Genomic DNA, 24,522 nt, shown 5'->3' with positions numbered 1-24,522 from the left:
TCATTAATTCATACAATCTCAGACCTGGCAATATGACAGAGCAGCCCTTACTCTGTAAAAATTGCCCAGGGCTTTTCAGTTTTTTTTTTTTTTCACCCCCTCTATCTGTTGAGCCACTGCAGAACCTCTATTTTGGCTGCTCTCACAATTCATTCTGTGCCAGGTAAGAATCCTTGCAAACATGTATATATTCATGGGGTTTAGCTGGGAAGCTGTCACACCAGCAGCCACAGTGCACAGATGAGTGGTTATGCAGGGCTATTTTTCCTCCCCCCCCAGTTAGGATATAAGAAAAAAAAAAAAAATCAGTAGAGCATTGTTTGGGATTTTGGATTTACTATCTGACACCACCGAAAAGCAAAAGCTTCTTCATAAAACCAAATGGGATTTGAAAGGAAGCTCAGGAATTTGCAGAATTTGCATGGTTATGGGAGCAGAGTTTAAGGGTTGTGCTGCCCAGCTCCCTCAGAGTTCACCAAAAGTTACCCCTGCCAGGGGAAAGCAGAGATCTTTATTCCCCATTGTTAATTTGTGGCCAAGACACCCCTGTGAGGCAGCACTGGAAAGAATATAGGAGACAGAAAGCCATTATTTTAGCATATTAATTGACCAAAAGAGAAATGCCATTTTTCAAGCATATGCAAAAATGCCCTTTACACTTAACTATTTTAAGACACTGGCATGGATTACAGAGTAAACAGGAATACAGATCTACCTCATTGCCAATTTTCTCTGCTCAGTCCTTGAGATCATGCAGAGAAAAACACCACGTAAACAACAGGATGTCTTTAGGATACACAGCACTTGATCAAATAACATTGCTCACCTCGTGCTTCAAGCCAAACAAACTGTGCAGCTGTGGTTGCACAGCACAGAGCTCCACGTGTTTCTCCTTCTGAGAGGCAGAATTCATTATTCAGGGCTTGATTATGCAATAACAGCTCCCCAGAGCTTTTGGATTATACAACTGGAGTCTCACTGGCCCAGAGCACAGGCTGAGGGAAGATCTTCCTTGTGGGAACGCAGGAGCGAGATGTGCCCAAGTCCAAAGGGGGATGTACAAAGGTATTTAACATTAGGCAGATTCTAGTTCCCCCAGTCCTCTGGAGCTTCCCTGGGGTTATTTGGGAGAATAAAGTCAGCAGTGCTGAAAGCCTGGTGCCAGATGCATTGCTGCAATTAGAAAACAACCCCCTGCAACACACGGCATCAAATAATGAAATAGGAATGGATACTGAACGTCTGCTACTGGAGTAAGGAGGTAGTAAGGATGATGTAAAATATTTTTCCTCTAGAAAGCTCCATCAGAACAGTCACATCCCATGAAATCCATCGATTACCACAAAAAAAAAGTTATTTGAATATTCTAATAAACCCCCTGATCAGCTGTGTCAGAAAACTCCAGGAAACTTAGCGATGGTGCTGTCATGCCGTGTACAGACACATTTAATATAACACAAGCAACAGTATCCCACTCCCACAACCCTAAATTACACAGGCTTTGTCACCGTGACCTCAAAGTAGCTCTCCCAGTATTTTATTGAGAGTCCAGATCTTTCCAAAGTAGGAATGAGGATAACAGGAACTGCCCACCATCACAGCACAGGTCAGTGGAAGAACTGAGTCATGTACCAGATCTACCAAGTACAGGTTCAAGCCACAAAAAACTATGCCAGGCCTAGACTCTGAACTTGAAAGATTTAAGTTCACTGATTTAAAAGAAGAACATGAAGAAAATTAGGAGGGAGAGAGGAAAGAATATTTTATTCTTGTACCTCCCACCAGAATAAGGATGACTTAAATTTTCCTTTGCATGGATTTCTTTAACTGTGTCTACCTTGCCTTACTATTCTCGTCTTTCCTTTCCCCCACTCCTCTCTTAGTTCCTTAATTTTCCCTTAACAAAACCAAACCAAAGCTAAAAGTCGATACAGAATTTAATCCAACTCTTCATCTAGCTGGGGACACAACAGATCCTAAAGTTTTCTAAGCATCGTGTTTTCCACCAGGAGAGGCCAAGTATTTGCTAATTGTCCTTCTGAATACAGACCCCCTCCTAATTAAACGTAGCAGCCTTCACATTACACACATTTAAATAATGTTGTATCATTGTTTTGGTCACTGTTTTTATGTCTCAAGATTGGGGGAAAATTTTCTGTCTTGCACATCCCTAATGTCAAATTTGTTACCTAATGTTATGACAACAGGAGGTGATTTTTCTATTTTCAAACAAAAAGAGACATGATCATGGACTTAATTAGTGCACAACGATTTAATTAAACTTTGCAGAACAACAATGTACCTAATTAGAAACATAACAATTATACCAATGTACCTTTCCATCTTTGAAGGGAGCATTAGTCTTTGAGGTTGTATGTTTTGTAATTTAAGATCACCCTAATTTTCATTTTCTGACTAGTTAAGTGCAGTCCTCGTCATGTTCAGGTAATTGCTTTATTAACAAGCTTAATTAAACATTCTGTAAAACTGACAGCCACGAAGTTATTCTTCTTAATGTGTTGCTCACAAAAACATTAACTAATTACATCAAGCTCTTTACAGGGCTTACGTACCTCATAAGCTTCATTCATTAGTACTTTAAAGAGCTCTGAAAACTCTGACTGTAATAACCTATGGAAGTGCTTTGTTTTGTCACAGTATTAAATAGAGCTGTTACACCCAAGAAATGGCAATTTCTTTGTACCAAGTTATTATGGGAGAGACAGTCTGCTTTTTAAAACACCTGCATTTCAAGCAGTAACTGGAGACTCCATGAATTTTTTGATAAACCTAAAGCCCATAGAGTTCAGAATTCCCAGGAAAGGACAGCAGTTTATATAAAGTTTTCAGAAATACAACAAAATCATGAAGTCCTAAAGACAGCTCATATTTCAATTGCTGGAAACAGGGTACAAGGACTGAGTAGGCCACATCTATGTTCAAATTTTGGCATGCAAAAGCACTGAATTATTGCTTTAACTAGAGAATCCCATTGCTTAGAAGAATGTTTGTCTCTGGAAAACAAGACAAGAACAAGAAAACCCCAGCACATAGTACAGCCAAACATCTTCATCCCTTCCCACCTTAGCATTTGTGTGTAGCAGATGAAATAATCCAGATCAACAGTGAAGGCAAGTTTTGAAGATTTTTTTTTTTCCAATCAGTACAACTCCCACACAGGGAGCTAAATCAACTCAAGAGCCGTGAAAGTACCTTGTGTCTCCTATTGGGATATTTAAGTGACACTTGAATCCATTGCAGCACAGGATCTGGGTGAGGATTTCTCAGAATGTTCAACATTTCCCCATTTAGCTATGTGTTGGAAATCAACACCACTGAATATTTTCCAACAGAAGATGAGGGAGATTGCTTTGACTAACCCTCAATAAATTAGTCAAGGGGCTTAAGGCTTCAGTGTCTTTGGTGGAATTGAGAGACTGAGTTAAATATCCTCAGCCTTTATCTACATCAACCAGGAAACTTAAACATAGTGGTTTAGCTTACCTTTTATTATTTCTTTTTCCGCTAGGAAAAGTTTGTATTATTGAGTGCTCTGGTTTGGTTGACTTTTCCCAATTTTATCAAGAAATTCTTGCCTCTAGGATGACTTCTAGTTCTGAAGACACTGTAGATGTCTTCAGAAAATCATCCAGAGTTATTCTGGGATCAAGTGGCTAAATGAGAGCCTGTGATGTGTGTATCTGGGGTGTGTGTACTTCCTTAATGTGAACTACTGTGCGTTTATTGACACCCAAGTTTCATCTGCCCTTGATCAGCCAGTCACACTTCCGTTGTGTTCTTTCCTTTTCATCCAGTTTTTCCCCTCAGATAACGGCTCAAAGCACAGAAGGAGCAATCCCCTGGTCCAAACATCACTGCTGATGCTGAATGGCAGCCCCAGGTCATTAGTGAAGCACTTTGATGCTGCTCTGCCAGGCCAGGAACCACCAGCCCGAGCCCCTGCCGTGCTCGTGGCAAAGGCCAAACCCCCCTTTGCCAGGAGGGATCAGACCCTGCCGTGTCTGTGTGTGCTGCTGACGTGACCAGGAGGCCAATATACAATTTCTGAAGGTTTGTGGGTTTTTTTCCCCCCTGAAACACAGTGGCTGCTCTCCATCTCTTGTTTACAAGCTCAGCAAGACTCTGTTCCTGTGCCCAGGATATCACTGCACGTTCACAGAGCCAGATATCAACATGGATACACACACACAAAGCAGTGCCCACACTCATGTGTCCACCTTTCTGCGTTTTCAGAATCAACAGGACATGCCAGCGCTGCAGGGCCAGGAATAATCCTTGCCAACAGCACTGGCACGTGAAAGAAAAAAAAACAAAACCAAAGACAGCTTTAATTTTAGTCACTTAAAGTCAAGAAAGAGGGATTGCATTGTCTGCTGAAAACTAACACTGAGCTCGAGGGAAGCAGTATATTCTGTTTTTAAAAGATAGCAGAAACCCAAGATCACTCCTGACCACAAAACATTTGTTAGAACAATAACATTTACTATTTCATTTTAATGCTCTGCCTAAAGTATTTTCATCTCATTTACCAAAATTTGTCTTCAGAAGTAAACCCCCAAAGCCCTGAATTTTGCTTAGGACAAGAACAACTGATAGTTAAACACACAATAAATGAAGATGAGAAAGTTGTTTCAGAATAAATCTTTTAAAAATCTCCTTTGAAAAAAACCCCACACAGATCAGCTTCTGGGAGGTGTATCTTTGACAGCCAAGCATGCCAGCAATGGGAATTGTTTCATGTCTTCATGAGAGCTGTCAGGCTTACAGTCACAATAGTTTGGCAAATTTGTAGCATTGGCAGAACCTCTGATGAAAACCATTTGAATTTCATGGTGAGAAATAAGAGGAGGCCAAAAAAAAAACCCACTCAGAGCTAAGTGAGATGCAGGTAAAATGCACAGAAATGAGTTAATAGGGTGACAGAATATGCAATGAAATCTATTTACTACAGAATATCTTACATACTCTCAAGAGCTCAGACAGAAAAAGCTGTTTTCAAAATGAGCCCAATTTTAATCCTAAAAACAGATGTTAAATTACTGCAACACAAACTCCTGGAGAGTATTAAAGAGTAACTTGTTTAACAGGCAACGTGAAGCCATTTTTGTGCAGTCTGTGGGAGCACAGATGAGAGTTTCTGCTGATTTGCTCCTCTGGCCATGCAAATCCTCCAGCCAGAACAGGAGAGAGGCTTAAATGGCTGAGCCATGGCAGCATTTTAATATTTGTGGCCTTTAATGGTGAAGGATTCAAGCTGCCCAGCTGGGAAGATAATGGAGCTGCATCATCACTGTTACATCACAGCAGGGAATTTTTTCCCCCAGTTGCTTAATTTTCCTGGATTTTTTTTTTTCCGGTGAAGTTTGGATTTGGATTTTAAAGGATAGTTTTACTGACTGTCAAAACTTCCCTTGCATGCAAAAAGACAAGAGAACCTTAAGGGTGTTCCCTAAACACACCTTCCAGTGCCTGAAGTGCTGTTTTTGGAACATATACCTGAGACATGGAAGGCTTTATTTGCTAATGGGAGATCTGGAATGCTGAATGGCTGTGAAGCCAGTTTCTTTTATTGACTCAAGCCCTGAGGTGATCATATTTTTCAGTATAACAATGAGCCAATTTATCCCCACTGGGTTATGGGAATTTTTTTATGGCACCATATCTGCTGCATCTGGCACACAAGCCTTTTAAAACCATGGGCTAAATGAATTGTTAACCATGCAGTCTGGAAAAAAAATAATTTAAAAAAATAAATCTATCGCTGAAGAATGATATTTTACCACCCTGAAGACCAAATCTTAAGAACAAGAACCATCCCAAAATCCTCTTGACTGAACAAGCCCATCTGATCAAATGATTTTTTTTTTCCTATTGCATCATCAATATTAAAAGAGTTCCACTTCATTAGGAGAATGAGCTGTTTAGAGAAACATGAATCATGAAAGTCATAAGAGTCTGATTTGTCATTCTGATTTGCTGTTTGTCAAATATGGGAAAAAAAAAAATCTGTATTTATCAGCACTTTTTACACAAAAAGAAAACCCCAACAAACAACCAACTTTGCCAAAACTAAAGAAGACTGTAATTTAGCACTGCCTGTTAAGGAAAGGTGTTTCATCTTCCTGCCACAGCCTGGCTGAACACAGCTGACAGGGATCTCAGGCAGAACCTACCTTGGTAGTGTAGGTGTGTCCATCAGATCCACAGACAGGGCTGGAATGTGTCATGGGACAAGGCTTGCATTTGGCTATGTTGGCTGGGCCAGTCCAGTGCTTCTGGGCCAAGCTGCCTTTCTTTTGTCGAAGGCTGCAAGACAAGACACACCACACTTCTTGAATATGTTTGTACAAAGAATTAGAGCTCCTCTGAATTGAGGCAAAGCTGAATTGGCACTACAGTATTCATTTAGAATCATTCTGACTGGAAAAGACCTTTAAGATCATCGAGGCCAACCATTAACCTAGCGCTGCCAAGTCCACTAAACCACAATTTAAAGCAAGTAAATTAAATACAGCTCCTAACAATGGTTCTGTAATATGGCACGTTACAGCAGGCAATCTAAAAAGCCATCAGTTGGTAGGCAGGCAGCCCTAGGTTTACAATACTTGGCAGTTCCAGTTTGATTTATAACTACGAACGATTTCACTCCAGATCACAGCGTTTTGTTGAACGACACGGGCAAATAATGTCACAAATAACGTCACACCAGGATGGATTTAGAGACATTTTCACCAGGCTCCTCAGGGCTGCCAAATTACCGGCAAGGTAGCAACGATTTTAAACCAAAATCCTTTGGAAAACATTGCAATATATATTACGCTTATAAAAATGTATAAAACCACCCTTTGCACGTGCAGGACTCCCCTCTACACATCAGCTGCTGAACCATCAGCCGAGATTCCTGGCTCAACCACAGTCCCTCCAGGAGTGCTACAAAGGGACAGAGCATCTCCAAACCCACCCATGTTTATCCCAGGGGAGTGACTGCAGTGGTCCTCAAGTTCTGGAATACTCAGTTATTGCACTAAGAATGCCCATGGAAAAGACATCTGCTCCAAAACCTCGCTGCCAAACGCGGCCGCTGATTCTGACTAACTGCTCATTTTCCTGCCATAATGAACTACCTGACTGATACAACATTAAGTAATTATCACCAGCCTAATGCTGTAGGCTGATTAGAAGTTTGCTTTAGAAACCACAAGCCATTGTTACAGTGCAGAATCATTTTGGTCATGTGTGGTTGTCTTTCACTTGAAAGCATTTACAGGGCAAGGCATTGCAGCAGCTTTGCTGGAGACTGGTAAGAAAAATAACTGCCATCTGTTCTTGTACCACAGGAAAAAAAAAGATGTAACAGTTCAGCTAGAAACACATTTCAATGTGCTGCTGAATGACTTTATCACAGTTTTAGAGAAATATATACAGATATTTTTTTAAAGCAATTTCACTACAGCTTGCAATTTGCTACACAATACCAACTCTGATGTAATGACACATTCAGCTGCTAAATAATAAAAATTCTATTCTTTCATCTCAGTTCTAGCTTTCTTCAAGTCCAACCTTTGTCAGAGCTGAATACTACTATTAAGAAGATTGTGCCCACAGAAGGAATCCAATCATGATATAATAAACTATGAAAATAGAAGCCAAGTATTTAAGATTAAACTCTCTTGTTATTTTGAAGAAGTCCTCTTAATGCAGAGAGCAGCACTCCCTCTTTCAGACACATTCTGCCTCGCAGAGGTACCGGCACAGCAGATGCTAAATGCTGTGGATGGGGGGTTGCTTGGCTCTGAACCCCAAAATCCAGCTGTGGATATCATCTCTTAGGCTGAGGCTGCACAAAATTTCAATTTGTCACAATAACTGACTTCTCCACAGCCCCCAACAATGCTTTGTTTATCACAATGAAATGATTGTCTTATTTTCTTTCAATTACCTCCATGTCTTTTGGGTTTTTTTCAGCCTGGCATGAAAATTTCCTTATTCATTTTACTTTTGGCAAATGCATAAGCTCAGAGTCAAAAATGTGTTTGAATGTCCTGCTGTAGATAGTGATGAGGAGAGTCTGGAGACAAAGGTGAAAGGACTGTGCTTGTCCTCTGGACGCCACAGAAGGAGGGGTCATAGCACGATGCAGACTCTTTGCCTCTTCATTGACTTTAATTTCCATAACCTCAAAAGAAAGATCCTTGTGTACATGTAACATTGTTAAGAACACCTTAGGATTAGTTAGAGAAAAATCAGTGAAGAAATGCTAGGCCTAAGGTGAGTGATTTAGTGTCATCAAAGCCATCGGCCACGAATCCTGCAGGATGGAGATGAGCGACTGAACTAAACAAGCATCTCAGCCAAATTAGATGTATAATGAAATTCTTAGCTAGACCGACGCCTCAAAAAATCACAGGATCCGAGTGGCAAGTATGAAATGCCTTGTACAGCATCTGTGGACTGAACTACATCAGGCATTTACATTATAATGTTAAAAGAAGAGTCCGCTCAGGACAGAGCTGCACAGCCTTACACCTCCCTGCTCATTCTTCTGGAGCTTATGATGTCTTTCACTCTCCTATCATCACTTAAAAACAAACAAAGAAACAAACAAAAAATAGGTAATTAAATGTGTTTGTTTCAAGCCATTCCAGCAGCTCACTGAGCCCTTTCTATCACTTTACTGATTATAAAGAACATGCACAGCCTTAGGCCCAAGCTCAGTTCTCGCTGCAGCTGCCTCCAAGACAACAACAAACCAGGTGTGTCCCCTTAGCTGGGGACTAAAACAGTTCCACCTGAACATATTTGCAGTTTTGCCTGCAGACAGTGAAGGAAACATGATTCTCTTCCTATCCCCCCACCTTCATCCTCAGGATCTGCTTTTGATAATGAGAGGAAACTTATTCTCTCGAAGAGAGTGATATTTAATAGCAAGAAGAATTCAGGGTGGAATAGATCCCAAAGCATTTCATTAATTTAAAGCAACACCTTAGCAATTTCAGTAGTACTTGATGTAATTTGTGCAATGAAGGAGGGAATGCTGCAAGAAACCTGCAGCATCCTCACTCCTACAGGCGCAGGGGATTGGTAGCACAGCAGACATTTTGGTTGCAAGAAACAATCTGGCTTTCAAAAATTAATATATTCTTTTCAAGACACATTTTTGTCAGAAACAATAGTGCAAAGTGCCACCCTATCTGAAGCAAGTCAAAAGTAATTTTTGTCAGCTTGGCCAAGTGAGCAACAGCTGAAAGTTTTAACTGGATGCCCAGATTCCACACCCCCACCAAAACTAAAAGAAAACTACTCCTTTTAGTAAAAAAAAAAACATCTATTTTCCAAAAACAAACATGTATTCCTCTGGAGTGAGTGGTATTTTGAGAGGCTGGATAAGACTTCTGGAAGCTTTTCAATCCTATAACTCCTATAACAACACATCAAACATCCAAACAAACAAATTAAAACCCAGACAAGAGCATTGGCTGCCATAAGCAGCCAGCCAGCAAATCCCTTCTCAGTGGAAGTGCACACTGACACACTCTGGGAACATGCTCTGCTATGCTAATCGTGTTGCTTTGGAATAAATATGTCAGGAGCAAGCCAGACCAAAGCAAATTACCCCCTTTTCTCTGTTCTTTTTTCTTTTCCCCCCAACAACCAACCTTAATCGTGTTTCAAGTCCCAGAGTCGAAAGGATCCACTGCTATTTTCATTATCCCAGAAACAAACACACATTAATGTTTTGGTCAAGTATTAAGACTTGTAGGCAAAACCTTCACTTGCCTTTCAGGGTGGTGAACTGATGCACCAAAAGGCAGAAGTTTTAGGGAGTTTTTAAGCCTTACAGAATTGAGCCTCTGAAGGTTTGAACACATAAAGAAAGGTTAGTGATTTAAAAACACGTTTCACACAGGGAGGATGTACAGTGACTCAGCCTCATCACTCATCACACAGACACATTACTTACCACGTGCTGTGAGAATGCAGGGAGATGGCATCTGCTTGGCTGGCACAGGAGCAGGGATGACACCCCAGGGTCTGCAGATGCCACTAGCCAGAGGCCAGGACTACACGTGGAATCTCTGACCGGAGCTCCAAAGCCACAGACACCTGCACTTCCACACGGGGCTGCCAAGCACAAGGCTTTGTGCAAAAGGGGAGCTCAGAAGCTCCAGAAAATTTAGCTCCACCCAAGATTTTACGGCTTCCAGGCGTGCCCTGGGGGGCCAGAAGATCAGAGCTCCAAGTGGGTGCAGCTGGGTCAGTTCTGGGCACTGAGACAACTTGCTGGGGGGTTTGAACTGGGCATTTGAGGCAGCAAAAGTTTATCAATCCAGTGCCTCGAACAAAGCATCTCACATTGAGTCATATTAAAAAAGAAACAAACCACAAAGCCAAAGCCTTAATTCCTGGCCAACCCTTTGAGTGCATGGCATGGGCTGAGCTGTTTAGGGAATCTCTGTATTAGTTTTTGTAACAATTATCTCAGGGGCAGCCCAGAAGAGCAGATATGGAAATAACCTCCGGCAAAGCCAGAGGCCAAAATAAAGTTACCTGCACAAAAAACTAATGTTTGTTTCTTGACATTTACTATTTGATTAATTTACATTTAATTTTAGATTTTACACACGTCCTAAAACTATAAACAATTTCATTTTTATTTGTCTTGCAATACTCTTGGAAAAACTTAAATTTTAAAATATTTTAAAGCAGCATTTTTGAAAGGGAATAACTCATCTTTTAGGGGGAAACCTGGAGAGAATCAGTGTTTATTTTTGAGAACACAGCTTATCAGAAAACAGGGGCATATTATATTTTAATAGCCTGCATAATATTTCTCTATAAAAAATGACTAAAACTCAGAAAAACAATTGAGACATTATAATTTAAAAAGGCAATTTACATCAACTTTTTTCTCCCAATTAATATTTGTCTTATCCCTGCCAGCTAGAAACAACCAAAGTATCAACAGCTTTTATAAGCAAGACTAAGTCTGTGCCTTTATGTGCTTATATTTGATCATCCTAGTGCAAATTCAATTGAAGCTGTAAATGAACTTCAGTAAGGACACAAAATGCACTAGGACTTATTCATTTCAGAGAAAGTTTACAGCTTTAAGAGTATGTTACTCTGCTTCAAGTTATTCCCAAATGCACATACAATAAATTATCAGGTTAAACTTTGATGGGTTTAGTGCAATCACAGCTCAGGTTTCTTTGAATACACGTTGGCAGGCTGTTGCTTTGAAAGCCCTGCTAAAGTTTTGGGAGGAAGGAGACAGTAAGTAGAAGTTCCTCCTCAGACTTTAGAACTTGTTCAGTAATTTTATTGGACAAGAAAACCCAAAGGAGGTTTTGCTGAGTGAGTTTTCAAAGGTCTGGTGCAAATAGCAGCAGAAAGTTTCTCCAAAAACCCAACAGATAAGTTACACAATTTCTACTGACAGAAAGTATCAGGTAAACAAAGGGCTACAGGAACAGAAACTCTTGTTCCTCTTTGCTCTGCTCTCAGGACAGAAGCCTGAAAGCCCTGAGAGCTCTGGTCCTCTCTGGGCTGGTTGCATGAAAGAGCATCTTTTCCCAGAGGTCTCTTCCAGAGATCACTTCCATGAAGCAAAAGCCATCTCACCACCCCCAGGGTTTGCAGGTCCCTGGAAGGCAGGTTTGATTTAGGCACCCATGGGTGGGCCCACCTGCTGCAAGGGTTCTTCAGGTAAACTTGTCTTCAGGTGCCTGGTGTGCACATCAGTTTTCAATTACAGCTCACATGGAGACTTTCCTCAGGATCAGGATTAACTTCATCCATCTTTCTTTCTTTCTAGACCTCATATCAACCCAAAATTCCTATGTCACATACAACTATTTCAAGTGTTATTAAATAAAACCTAAAACTTCAGCGCAGCAGGGTATTTGTGCTTCCTGAGAAGCTGGAAGGATCTCTGGACAGGGCAAACTTGAATGGCTTCCTGAAGCTGCAACAATTCACTGTGGGAAGAGTTTAAAATGTACTGCCTGTTCCTCCTCTGTGCCTCATGCACAGGTTGTTCTTGTCTCTCTGGGGGCAGCTTATCACACTGGAGATAAGGCCAGCAGTACCTGCCTCTTTCTATCTTTCCTCTGCATAAGTTGTTTCTCCAGTTCTTAAGGAAAAGAATGACAAAGCTGAAACATGGCAGTAGAAATGGCAATGCTCTCTTCTCTCTTTGTATCATTTTGTTATTCTGTTTATTAGAATTAAGAGCTTGGCCTCGTTTCTACACCCTTTCATATTTTTCCCAAGAGTTGGATGTACCTTGAGCCTCCATCAGTCAAACTATTTGAGGAAAACAGTCTATACCTGTTACTTTGGAAAAAAAAAAAAAAGTACCCTGCTATTGAATCAGAAACAATCTCCTTATTTAATACAAACACTGTAAAATGAGAACAGACATATGATTACAGCAATTTCTCTACCTGGATTTTACATCTTCACGTACAAAGAATAATAGATGCAGAGCTACCTTGCATTGGAGCATCATCCCACTGCACTTACATGCTGCCACTTCCTTTGATTTCAACATTCAAAGGAATAATTTCAACTATCTGATTGCACTAAGGCTATTGATTACTTCCTCTTGCTGCCTTCATATCTGTTCCCCAACAGATCTGGCTTGAAAGAGCCGTAAGAAATAAAAAGGCCACTCCTCACCGTACTTTAGGAGATGTGCAAAGGTTCTTGATGGGGCTTGACAGTGACTGGGGACCCTTCTGGCAGAATGAGGCTCTTTCAAGACACTTGAATACTCCACTTGCTGCTCTTTCAAACAGTGACACCAGTGAGATTATACTGGGAATTAAATCTGTCCATTGTGAGAGCACCAGTAGCCACAGGAGCATTCCCAGAAGGAAGGTTGTACTCAGAAGATAGAGTTGGAGGTGAGAAATTCAGGGAAGAGTTAAAGCGAAACTCTCAGCTGTTGAGGTGAAAGTGTATCAGGTCTCTTCCCAGTGAAATGAAAAATAGGTATTTCCAAGGAAAGAGGAAGAGTCAAGCCTTTATTTCTTACCAACAGTAAGAAATCAATATAAAATAAGCATGGGGAATACAACATAGCAGAAGGAACCTCTCAGCTAGATACAGAGAAGGCTGAAAGTTTTGGTGTAGCAGCGTGTTTTGCAAGGAAAGCCCTGACCCATCCTGCAGGGAAAATGCCCTGAAGATTCCTGCATGGATCCCACTAAGCCCAGCCAGCAACCAGCTCTTGAAGGAGAATAAAGAGTCTTGGGGCCCAGGATGCTCAGGGTTATTGGTTCTGCAAGCTGAAGGACTCTTTGATTTTATATTTTCTTCTGTGTTTTAAAGAAACAGAAGACTTGGAAAAGCTGGCAGAGATTCTGAGCCCCTGGAGGGCCAGAAGTGCAGTGTCTTAGACTGACTGAGATGATTTCTGAGACCCAGCAACACCCAGTCAGGGAACTGCAACTACTTGAGCAAGGCTACTCAGAAAACAGCAAGGTCTCTGTCTAAACAGATATAAATGTCATTATGGATACTCTTAAACTGCCAAGACAGCTCCCTCTGCACAGTACCAGGGTCTCTCAGTAACATCTTTCGGAGATTTTAGTTCCTGGCTTTACTTATTCCTGAACTAAAAATGCTAAGATTGTTTATTAAGGCCGTTAGGGAAGCTCATGGATTTGTGCCTTGGAGCACTTCAACACACAAAAACGGGGTTTGAAAGTTCCCCTCACAGTCTTAGCTAACAGATTACTGTGCTTACAGACAATTTAGTTTTTAATCTAAATTCTAGATTATTTTTATCTTTCAGACCTAATACATATGCTCAACAGCTGCACAGTTGTATGTAAACAGGCAAGGTGCACAAAGGAAAAGAACCAAAGCAAAAAATCCATACAAACAGAAAATCCCAGTGTTCTTAAAAGTCATTGTGCTCTCCTGAATAAATAACACAGCTTCTAAACTCTGCCTGTTCTCATGAATTTTCATAAGAGAATTATTTTTCTTTTCATCGTTATTTTGCCACTAACATGTAAAGGAATCTCAGACACTAAACTATGTAAAAATAAAATGAGGCGCCTTGAATTTCAAAGGAGGAGGGGAGATAGCAGGAAGTTCATAATTAAAGCTGAAATCTTCCTCCCCACTCCTCGGTTTGTAGGAACCTTCAGCAGCCACTTCTGAGCCCTGGATTTCTCATGCTGAGACGCAGGAACTTGGCATGGAGCACTTAAAGGTGAGTTGTGCAGGAAATGTAGTTCTTTTTTTTTTGGCCACTGGCCTTTCTTTCCTTCTCTGAGAGCCTATGGGTTTTTTCCCTGTTCCCAAAAAAGAACACATTCTAACAGGATAAAGGCACCTTTTCTCTGCCCAGGATCTATTTATTTTGATATTAAAATAACATATTGATCAGGTCTGCCTCCTCCTGCTGGCAGAGCTTGCCAAGATCTCCAAGGAAGCTGAATTGCTGATGGTTTGTGAGATTAATCCGAGCTGTCAGGTTTGTTTGGGGAGGAAAGCTGATCCTCCCTCGCTGTGCCCTGTTCCATGCAATTAGACAGCTTCAAAATTGTTTTCACAATTTTGACGTGGCAGAGCAGTCATTTCCCACCATTTCCCTGCTTCAGCTCATACTTCTACTCCCAGGGTTGAACCCTGGGTGGGTTCACACAAAGGTGCAGGTCACTTAGTGAGGCTGAAAATCCAGGCAGATTTCTTGGCAGGGTTTAATAACACTGTAAAGTTCCAACAGGACTCTACCAGAAGGTGTGGGCAGAGAAGCTTTCAAACCCTCCTCATCCTTGGCCAAATGCAAGAAGTCTGTGAGGTTTAACACCATCAGAACTCCCCTGTCTGATATCTCTGCAGACATTCAGCTGTTTGGCAGGATCAATCTGTTGGGACAAACTAAGGGGTTGAAATAGGGGTTGATCCCACCCTGGGATCTTCATCAGCTCTATGTCCTTCAGTACAGTTTAGAACTTATTTATTCTGGTAATGGCCTAGTTCAGTCATGGGCAACACAATTTCATATTCCAAAACATCCTACTGCCCAAAAAAGCGAGAGTTTGGTTGGGGTTTTTTTTTGTTGTTGTTTTCTTTTCTGAAGCAAAAAGGTTCAGAAAATCTTATTGTCATTTTGCAACTGCAGGGGAAAAATCAACACCCTTCCCCCCCAAAGCATCCTTAGACAGCTCATCTGAGTTCTGCTTCATTATGTTGCTTTTGCCTTTCTTAAGGCGAATAACATGCAATCCTCACCAAAAAAAATTGACATATTGCTGGTAGGGATGAGAGAATAAATGAATTTTAAAAAATATTGTAAGAATTCTTGCCCTTAAGGCACTAAACCAAATGTTTCTTTTTAAAAATGACTGCACAGTACTTCTGCTGTGTGAATACTTGCTGCCATGGTACAAACAATCAGTTACAAGCTGTGCTAGCAAAATATTTGCCCCTTCTGACACATTTTATTATGAGAGAGGCTTATTAAATTCTCAAGAAATTTACAGCAGATTAAGCTGTTGAGGATTTTTACAATTAGCATTGATTACCTAAGAATTCATGTGTGATTTCTGAATAGAACTGGCTTGTCAAACAAAAGACAATTAAAAAAAAAAATATCAATCCCAAAGCCACCTCCAGAGTGTAGTCAAAATCCACTGTACAAGGTTGGTTTGGGGAAATAATCAGAATGCAGTTTCCTGTGTCAGAATGAAATGAATGTTAGTGAAATGCATGCAAACCAAACCAGTTATAAATACTATAAGGAGCTGGGTAATTTTAAAATCCCAACCTTTTTAGCATCTAAATAGGCTAATGCCCCTGTTGCTTATTCAGCACTGTTGATTTAAGAGAGCTCAGTACTGTGAATGTCTAAACATTCTGCTGCATTTCTCAGCGTGCTCAGGGCTGTCTGTCTGCTTATTTGATGCTGGAGATGGAGCTCATAATATCTTGTAGCATTTCCCAGCTCTCGAACGAGGCCATCAGGAGCGTTACCCATCTGCCATCAGCCTGGGCCTTAATGAAAGGTGACTGCAGCTCCAGGAGGGGCCCAGCCGAGAGACAGAATTTACATAATCACATTAATTTATGATGCCACGGATGCACATGATCCAGTGTGGAGACAGCACATGCTGCAGCACACCTTGAGGTGAAATTTGAAGCTGAATGCGATCGACACACCCGTGGAAACTGCAGGACACGCATTTCAGGAGGCACTTCCAAGCGAGTTATTAAGATTTCCCTTTGCTGTGCCCTTGAATCACGAAGCCTGGCAACCACACATCTCAAACCAATCCTTCTTCCCATATCCTTTGAGGGTGCAGCTCCAAAGGATCCTCCCCATGGAGGCTCCAGGTGCCATCAAAAACGCGACGTAGCTGCGCATTTCTAATTTTGGAAGTCTCAGCATTTTACAGCAGCTTCCTCAAAAGTTGTTTTTACTGTGTAAAAAAGTAAGAGTCAACCAGTGGCACATTTAGAGAGAAAGCATAGCATTACCTGGGACTTAAACAGGTGTTGTAAAAAACAAGCAAACAAACAAAAACCAAACTTTGCTGCTGAGTTATTAAATAATTTTGTGCAGATTAGTGTTGTTGGCTTAGGATGTGCCACCTTACTCAAATCAAATCACTCAAATTTCACTTCAGCACACATATCCCTTTGTTTATTGTACAGTGGTCATCTACTCTTCGAATCCTGAATCAACCATCTCACTCTTAAGAATGACCACATTTTTCTGGTGTTCTGAGCTCTGTTCTTGTGAGCACTCAGATGACTTTCTCAACAGTTTATCTTTCCATTCCCTTCTCTCCACTGTCCTTCAGCTACTCACTGTTGAGTCCTTGGACTTTATTCTTATTCCTTTTACCATTTCTCTGCTGCTGTGGTGGAAATTTAGGACCTGCACTAATTTTTTCACTGCAAGTTAATCCCATTCTTTTTCCTCCAGTGTTGTGGCATTTCTTCATAAAATACCTTTCTTCTCTCCAGTCCCACTGTCTGTCGTCTGCCTTCTGCCTGACTGGCATCTCTGACTCTCTCCTCCAGCCCAATTTTCTCAAGATCTGGTCAGCTTGTTAAAGGAAAATTTTATATTCCTACTCACTGTTGTATTTAACCATTTTGATCCCAGGCTTTCAGCCTGACCACTCTGCTCTGACCTCCTTCCCACCCAATCTCCTTTTCCTTGCACTTTTCCCCTCCCTACCTCTGAAAGTGCCTTCTGCTTCGTTCAACCTCAGAAATGAGGCCCCTTGGAGAAGCAATTATTTCTTCATCTACTCCTAGCTATTCTTTCCCTCTCTGCTAGGATGTATCATATTAAGTATTATACTCTCCCTAAGTGGTATCTCAACATCATTTTTACCTGTAATAGTCTAGTCTTGCCTCTCCCCACTTCAATCCTTGGAAGTCTGAGAAACTTTACAGGTGTTGGCTCTGGGTTATCCTTCTATCCTCTTGTACAATTATTGTGATTTCCTCTCAGGGACACCTTGTCCACCTTGGAATCTCAACTGTGCCAAAACCAAACATACCACACTTCTTCTCACATCAGCTTCTCTGTTTTCCAGTTGCTGTTTCCCTCTCATCATAGTTGTTATCTGGGCTTATTCTTTAACTCTAGTGATCCTAACTTTTTCCCTACCTTTTGGAATTTAGCAGTGAGCCCTCTAAACTGATAGAGGAATCAGACCACTGAATATGAGTAACACTGAATCTTCAGCTTGTGTTTCCTGACCAAGTGTCTACAGACAATTTATTTGGATTGGGATCCTGAGGTGTCGGTGTCAGAGCTGTTCTCTCCCCAGCTGTGACGAGGACAGGGTTCCCATTTCAGCACTCAACACTCTGCTGGGGAGCTGGAAAGGGCTGGAAACGAACAGCTCTCATTGTGTTCATCAAAAACTACACGAGTCTCTGACAGGACCACGAACCCCACTTACACAGGCAGTTGGTCCAAACCCAAGCACAAAATTCTGCACTAATGAAGGAACTGAGCAACAAAGCCCTCAGCCTTCTCAGCTCTCCCTTAGCTAAGCTGAAGTATTGTTGCAAATGAAAAATTTATGCACACATAAAACATAGAGGCTGCAGAAATTAAGTATGGATGAGGTGCTGAGCGGGACTGACCGCAGTGTAATTCAATTTGGCAGGCCTGGGCTCCAGGTAAACTGGATTAGCTAAGACTGAAAAAATGTGTCAAAGGACTTGAGAGAGATTTAAAGGTGGATGACTGACCAGAATAACGGCCCACACATTACAACGTGTGGCAACGAGGAACGGACAGAATAATTTAGAGAACAAAACTATAAAACGTCCTTTCTGTTCAACACGAACCATCAACTTAAATGCCAATAAGGTACAAAGATGGAATTTATAAAAAAGAGGAAAGGAAAAGCAGAGGATAAATGAGTTTCCTGGGTTTCTGTCTGCTCAGTTGCCTTCTGAGCAAGGCAAGAGACCAGATGTGAGTTTAGAGGAGCAGGTTTGAGTCTTCATTATTGTTTTCATCTCTTTTTAAGTAACTCTCTTCTCTTGACTTCTTAACTCGTTAAACAAATAAACAAAAAATACTTACATTATGTTTTACTACCGAGGTTAATTAGTCTTCCACAGCTGATGATCACTGATTGTAACAGCCAACTAATTAGAATGGTTTGTTTTGTTTCATAAAAGAAGATGGATTATGTGGTGATCAAAGCTAAAGGCTGGAGAAATCAGTGGAGCCAAATTCCCAACTGTCACTCCCCATCCATATTAAAGAACATTTTCCTAGATATTATCATAATAAAGCTGTGACAGAGCTACAAGAACAAAACTAACACGAGCAGACCATATTGGTTCTTGCAAGTACCAGTAAGCAAGAAAAAAGTTTGTAAGGCTCCAAATTTTTGTGCCAGTGAAAGAAGAAAAAGGGGAAGCAGAAGAAATATTGGAAAGATTGCAAGAAACTCTGAAGACATGAGGTTGCACTCTCCACCAGTGACAGCTTAAATGTTACTTCACAACACAATAGGTTAAATTTGAGTGTGGACGATGTTGTTAAAAAAAAAGTTTGCCAAGATTTGCTTGCAGAACAGAAATAACTTCAGTAGCTGAAATATCTTCCACAAGGCCTTTACAGAATTATTCCTCTCTAGCAGAGTGAGCTTCATGAAAAATTCACAGATTATTGATTCAGTCAAAGTGGGTCAAAATTGTGACTACAGTAGAGAATTCCTCTAACCCAAAACTGAACTATTGGGACAGTCCTTCCTCAACTCCCTCAAAAAAATTGGCTTCACAATGGTTTGGGCCAGAGGACAAATAAAAATACATAAAAATAAACAGGAGATAAAACCTACCAATGAAAATACCTGGGATTTCAATGAAGTGCACAGCATGTTTTAGACCCTGGAGGTATTTTCTTTCTTTTTTTCTTTTCTTTTCTTTTTTTTTTTTTTAAAGTAACATCATTTGGAAATTTAACACAGTTGCAAAAGAGCCCTAAGGTACAAAAATTGTGCTTTATTTTAAAACTGCATTATGTTTATAAGAACGCATTTGTTCAGATGTGAGAGAAAACATAAGCCCTCATTAAGGGACAAAATAATTTCTTTTCAGAGTGCAGATCTAGAGAGGAGGAAAGTTCAGAGACTACCAGAGAACATTTCTTTCATGCCAAGTTTTGCTGCTGGAGTTCCAATGTAATACCAGTGAAATACTGCAGTAGTTAAGAGTGATCACATCACTGATGTTCACAAGATTTGTGTGCTCTTTCCCTCCCTGGATCCTGCAGGTATAGCAGGTGTAGCAGAAAGTCCTCAGAACATTCTGAAACATTTGCTCTCCCTGAAAAAGTATGAAGAGGAAATTGCCTGTTCTTCAGTATGCAAAGGGAATTCTAAGGAAAAAAAAAGGGTAAGTTGAGGGATATTGGGAAAGTCTACTTTGCAATATCCACTTATTAAAGATACTGTGCCAGAAAATGGAAAAGAATGGAAACTGAGAAAGTTTTTCGGAAGTTGGCATTAATCAGAAAGCAGTGAAGACCCAGGAAAAGGATTTCATCTTTCAGGGCAAGCTATGAAGAGAATAATACCCACTCACCAGAAGATCCAGAAGACTGTTGTGCCTGAGAACCTCTCTTTTCCACATTAGAGATTCAAGGTCCCTTCACCACCCTGCTCACATTTCTGAGGTGAGAAACTTCCCTGTCAAAAACTATTCTTTGAATTCCTAGAAAATGTTTGGCTGAATTGACAGGAAAACCATTCTGCTGGACCACTCCAGAACACGTCTCCTCCATGCTCAAAGCTCAAAGCTTGTTTTCCTTTGAAGCTCATTCCTATTTCCACTTTCTCAAAAATGTTCCCAGTGTTAAAAAATCACAGCAGGGAACTGAGTAAAGAACTGGGACTGCCAAAGCTACACTGATAATTCTACAAAGTTAAGAGCTAATCCAAGAACATTAAACCCCCCACAGCTTGAAGTACTTTATCTAATTGCCATATTTGATTTCATAGAGGTGGCAATTTTACAATTTGTAATGCAAGCTTTCTTATTTTTTTTTCTTTTAATATACTAATTAGAGTAGGAAATGACTCCGTGGAATCTGCCAGAAATTTTGACTTTTTGAATTGCAGTTACTGAATATTTACTTGCAATGAATCTTTCAGGAGTTCATTGTGAAAGTAGAGAACTTAAATGCAATAATTGATAACAAACTGAAGGCCTGATACTTCTCTCGTAACTAATTTGAAAACTTGTTAATCTTCCTGCCCTTGCTATTCCACAAAGACTTAATAGCACAGATCTGTAGAAATGTTTCCTGATAATTATGCTCCATTAATGTAACAGAATCTATCATGATCTGCTTGCTATTCACTTATTTATTTATTTAACTTAACCAGTGAAGTGGTTAGAATGAATACACAGGTCAAAGATATCACAGAATCATAGAACAATTTCACTTGGAAGGGACTTTTTAAATGCCATCTAGTCTAACCCTCCTGCAATAAGAAGGGACATCTTCCACCTCCCCTTCATCTACCCCTGAATGCATAGATGAGAAAAGTGACTGTGGCTCTTCCAAACATGAAATGAACCTGTAAGATTCCAACTCTCAGGCTTCTAAGCACGAGATGGGCTTGAATAAACCCCTATTTTCCTGCTGAGCACAGTGACTGGGGCAGCTCATCATCATGTCGTGGGGCTGCCTCCTCAGCACCTCCAGAGCATCAAATTCCTTCTTATCAGTTTTTTAAATTTCAACATCTGATCGCCTCTTCCAAGAATTAGAGCACAGAGGAATTTGGCTTTGGTGACAGGGACTGTAATTGCATCACACATTGACATTGGGTGTTTCCTTCTTGACTCCTCTAAAAAAAACTGGCTGCACAATAAGAAATGCAAAACATTGCACAGAAATAGAATGATTTTTTCTGCCTCACTTTTTAAAATATAAAAGATGCTCATGGAAATTCAATTATTATATATTATAGGACTGGTTTAACTCTAGAGATAGAAGCAATATGTCTTTGAAAAGCATGTTAAGGTATTACTCTTTCTACCTAAAAATGGATGCAGTTTCATCAGTTTTCCTGGTGAAAGTTTTGTGCCTGAAACGCTGAGGGATGTTGAAGGAGACATGAAATTGGGCAGAACTCTGCTGAAAACCATCTCATCTTTGGAGGAGCCAAAGCTTCCCACCCAACAGGGAGGGGGGAAAAGTTGGGACTTCACGACGCAAGAGGTGGAAAAGAAGAATCCGGCCCAAGCGACTGGAATTTCAGCCTGTTGTTATTGATGCCTTTCACTGCCAGGGAAAGGCTTTAGAAGCAATAAATGGCAAATCCCAGCAGTGTAATGTTTAAATACAAAATTGTTTTGTGAACAGTGAAGATCAGTCTTTGACCAGTTTAAAACTCGTGTGTGTGGAGTGTGCACCACGCTGAAAAAACACGGGCTTGTACAAAGCAGCCAACTGGCCAGCACCAAATGAAGTGCAGGATTTTTAGGGCCCAGTTTGCAGATTTCACACAAAATGTATCGTTTGCAATACCAGCTGCAATTTGAATGTAAAATGCCGTTTGTCAAAATGCTGCACGGATCCTAAAATGCTGCACATTTAATCCTGGATGTTGGAAATTGAAGGAAAGCTTTAATAAAATTCCTTTGCTGTGAACATCAGTCCCAATCTTACAAAAGCATGGCTTTTATTAGCACTAAAAAGACTTCCAGTGAACACATTCATGTCCTGGGGCTTGTATAGCAAAAACCAGCAATAAATTTAGAATCTCCAGTAAACAGATCATTGTATAAATACAGAATAATTTTCAGAGCATTGGAGGTCGTTTGTGAACATTAAATAATAATTTCTGACTGGCTGGATTACTCAGATTTAAGATAGGGGATAAACAGCAAAAAAACAGGCACTTATTAAATATTGCTACAAATTTACTTCCAGCAATTCTACAGTTAAGTTTTTTGGGATATAGAAAATACAGAGAGAGTGAATTGGGAAATACATCCTTAATCTACTGGGCTGTGGTAAACACAGAAATATTGCAGATTCCAAGTCAGGTGAGGATTAACATAGTCAAAGAGGAAGTCAGCCAACAAGTCAAGCAAAAATAACACCCATGTGTCCTGAAAGTTCAGTGCTCACATGGAATGCTGCTGACAGGAATACAGAGAGCCTGTGAACTGCCCTCTTGGGCCCCACATCCTCCAAATCCCACCTGTGTGTGTGTTTCAATGAGTGATGATGAGAAGATTGTTTGAAAAAAAATATCAAAAATCTAGGAATTATGAAGCTAATCCACATGCAAAGCCTAAAAACTTCTGACAGGATGAGGACACAAAGGCAGCCAGTCCTTTCCAGCTTGATTGATTTGTTCGTTATTCATTTGTTGGCAAATCTTGTGACATTTGCCAAGAGGATGACATTTATACCAATTACTGTTTTCATTTGTTGCTCCCTTTAAAATGAGCAAGAAGAGCTTTACAAACAACAAAAAAGCCAACATCCCTTCTGCTATCAACAGCTCCCAGTCCAAGCCAGGAACAGACAAATGCCGTGGAGGAGGTGACTGAACTTTTCACTCAGCCTTCTTCCAGATATCTCAAGGGAAACAGCAGCTTTTGGATGCTCACTCAGCTTTGGATGCTGACTCTTGACAAGCTGATAAGAGCTACATCAAGAGATTTATATTTGACCAATTCTACAGTCTACAAAAGGACCCACTGAGATAGTAAAACCATTGAAGAACAAACATTACGTTTGGCCTCATTTCATCTTTCATATATTTGAGTTTTCCTGCTGGCTTGTGTTCCCTGCACAAACTTACCTTCACACAACTTTCAGACATGCATTTTCCATCATTATACATTTAACTTTCATATTAAGATCTCAGAGCTCTGAACACTGAATTTTATATATATTTTATGTATAATGCTGAACCAGGCACAGCTTGCATTTATTTCAAACTCCCTCCTCCCTCTCCTTTTGTTATCATGTTAAAATCTCCTATGTTATAGAGGAAAGTAATTTTGGCTATTCTGTGTTCCTTTTGTGGATGAAACAGCAAATTGCAAATATACCTGTCACAAATATCAATCCACAAAACATTAAAGCCAGAGCTGTTCTCCAGAAAGCTCAGTTGAAAGCCCACCTGGAATAAGGACTTCCAAATTGCAGACATTCTACCCTGGAAGAATAACCAGAGGTTTAAAGCAGGCATGGATAGAAGAGGCACTTAAAAGAGGGGCCTAATTTCAGAAATGAAGGTTGAAATCTTAGCAAATAATGACTCAGAGTCATTGCAGTGACTAAAGGTGTGTAAAGAGTTTAAATAGCAGGAAGACAAAGTGATAATTTTGGGTTTCATTTCTTTACTGATCTCAGCAGCCAAACCTGATGAGCTCTGCTACAAATGAGACAGGCAAGAGGAAGGTGTTTTTAGGAGAGCTTTTCTATAAGAAATGACTAAGAACATTTGCCAAGTCTAGCAAAACCATAAAGAGTCATTATTTCAAGATAAATATACTGAGGAACCATTTAGGAAAAGTCCAGAAGTTTTAGCTGAGTTTGAATAAATTTAGGTTAGATATTAGCAGGTTTCTAACCAGAAAGGTTCTGATACTCAGGATTCAGCCAAATGGAGTAGAGAGGGCAATAAACCTTATTATCTTTAAGACAGAACTTGGTAGGCTAATGAAAAAGTTTATTTGATACTGTTTCAGAGGGATTGGACTTAATGATCCAAGAAGTCACTCCTGGTCCATTTTCACATTCTGCCAACAGCACACAACTAGAAATATTAAGAATAGGAATATTACAAAGCACTATTCAACCCACCCAATAATAGTGTCCTAAAATGCAGGAGCTGCAGAGTAAAAGGAAATCTTATCAGCAGGAAGATGCTCCCCCTGCAGCCCCATGCTTGGGGACTGTGAACAGAACAAGTTCATCTCCTGCTCTGGCCAATGTAGACAGAGATGAGGACTCCAGGCTCTAAA

General features: G+C 40.4%; 1 protein-coding gene across 2 annotated transcripts in view; it reads right to left on the bottom strand.

Moving 5' to 3' along the window:
* SPOCK1 (SPARC (osteonectin), cwcv and kazal like domains proteoglycan 1) overlaps positions 1-24,522 on the bottom strand; it is a 246,071-nt gene that overhangs the window by 75,606 nt on the left and 145,943 nt on the right. For both annotated transcript variants that reach the window (XM_027892461.1, XM_027892462.1), the window contains one exon: positions 6,195-6,327. In XM_027892461.1, coding sequence (XP_027748262.1) covers positions 6,195-6,327 — 133 coding nt within the window. The remainder of the gene's footprint in view (positions 1-6,194; positions 6,328-24,522) is intronic.

Source organism: Empidonax traillii, unplaced genomic scaffold (genome assembly GCF_003031625.1).
Source record: "Empidonax traillii isolate 1590-97213 ecotype Southwest subspecies unplaced genomic scaffold, ASM303162v1 scaffold353:size574767, whole genome shotgun sequence".
In the NCBI taxonomy this organism is placed as follows: Eukaryota; Metazoa; Chordata; class Aves; order Passeriformes; family Tyrannidae; genus Empidonax; species Empidonax traillii.
This window is presented reverse-complemented; position numbering and strand designations above follow the sequence as displayed.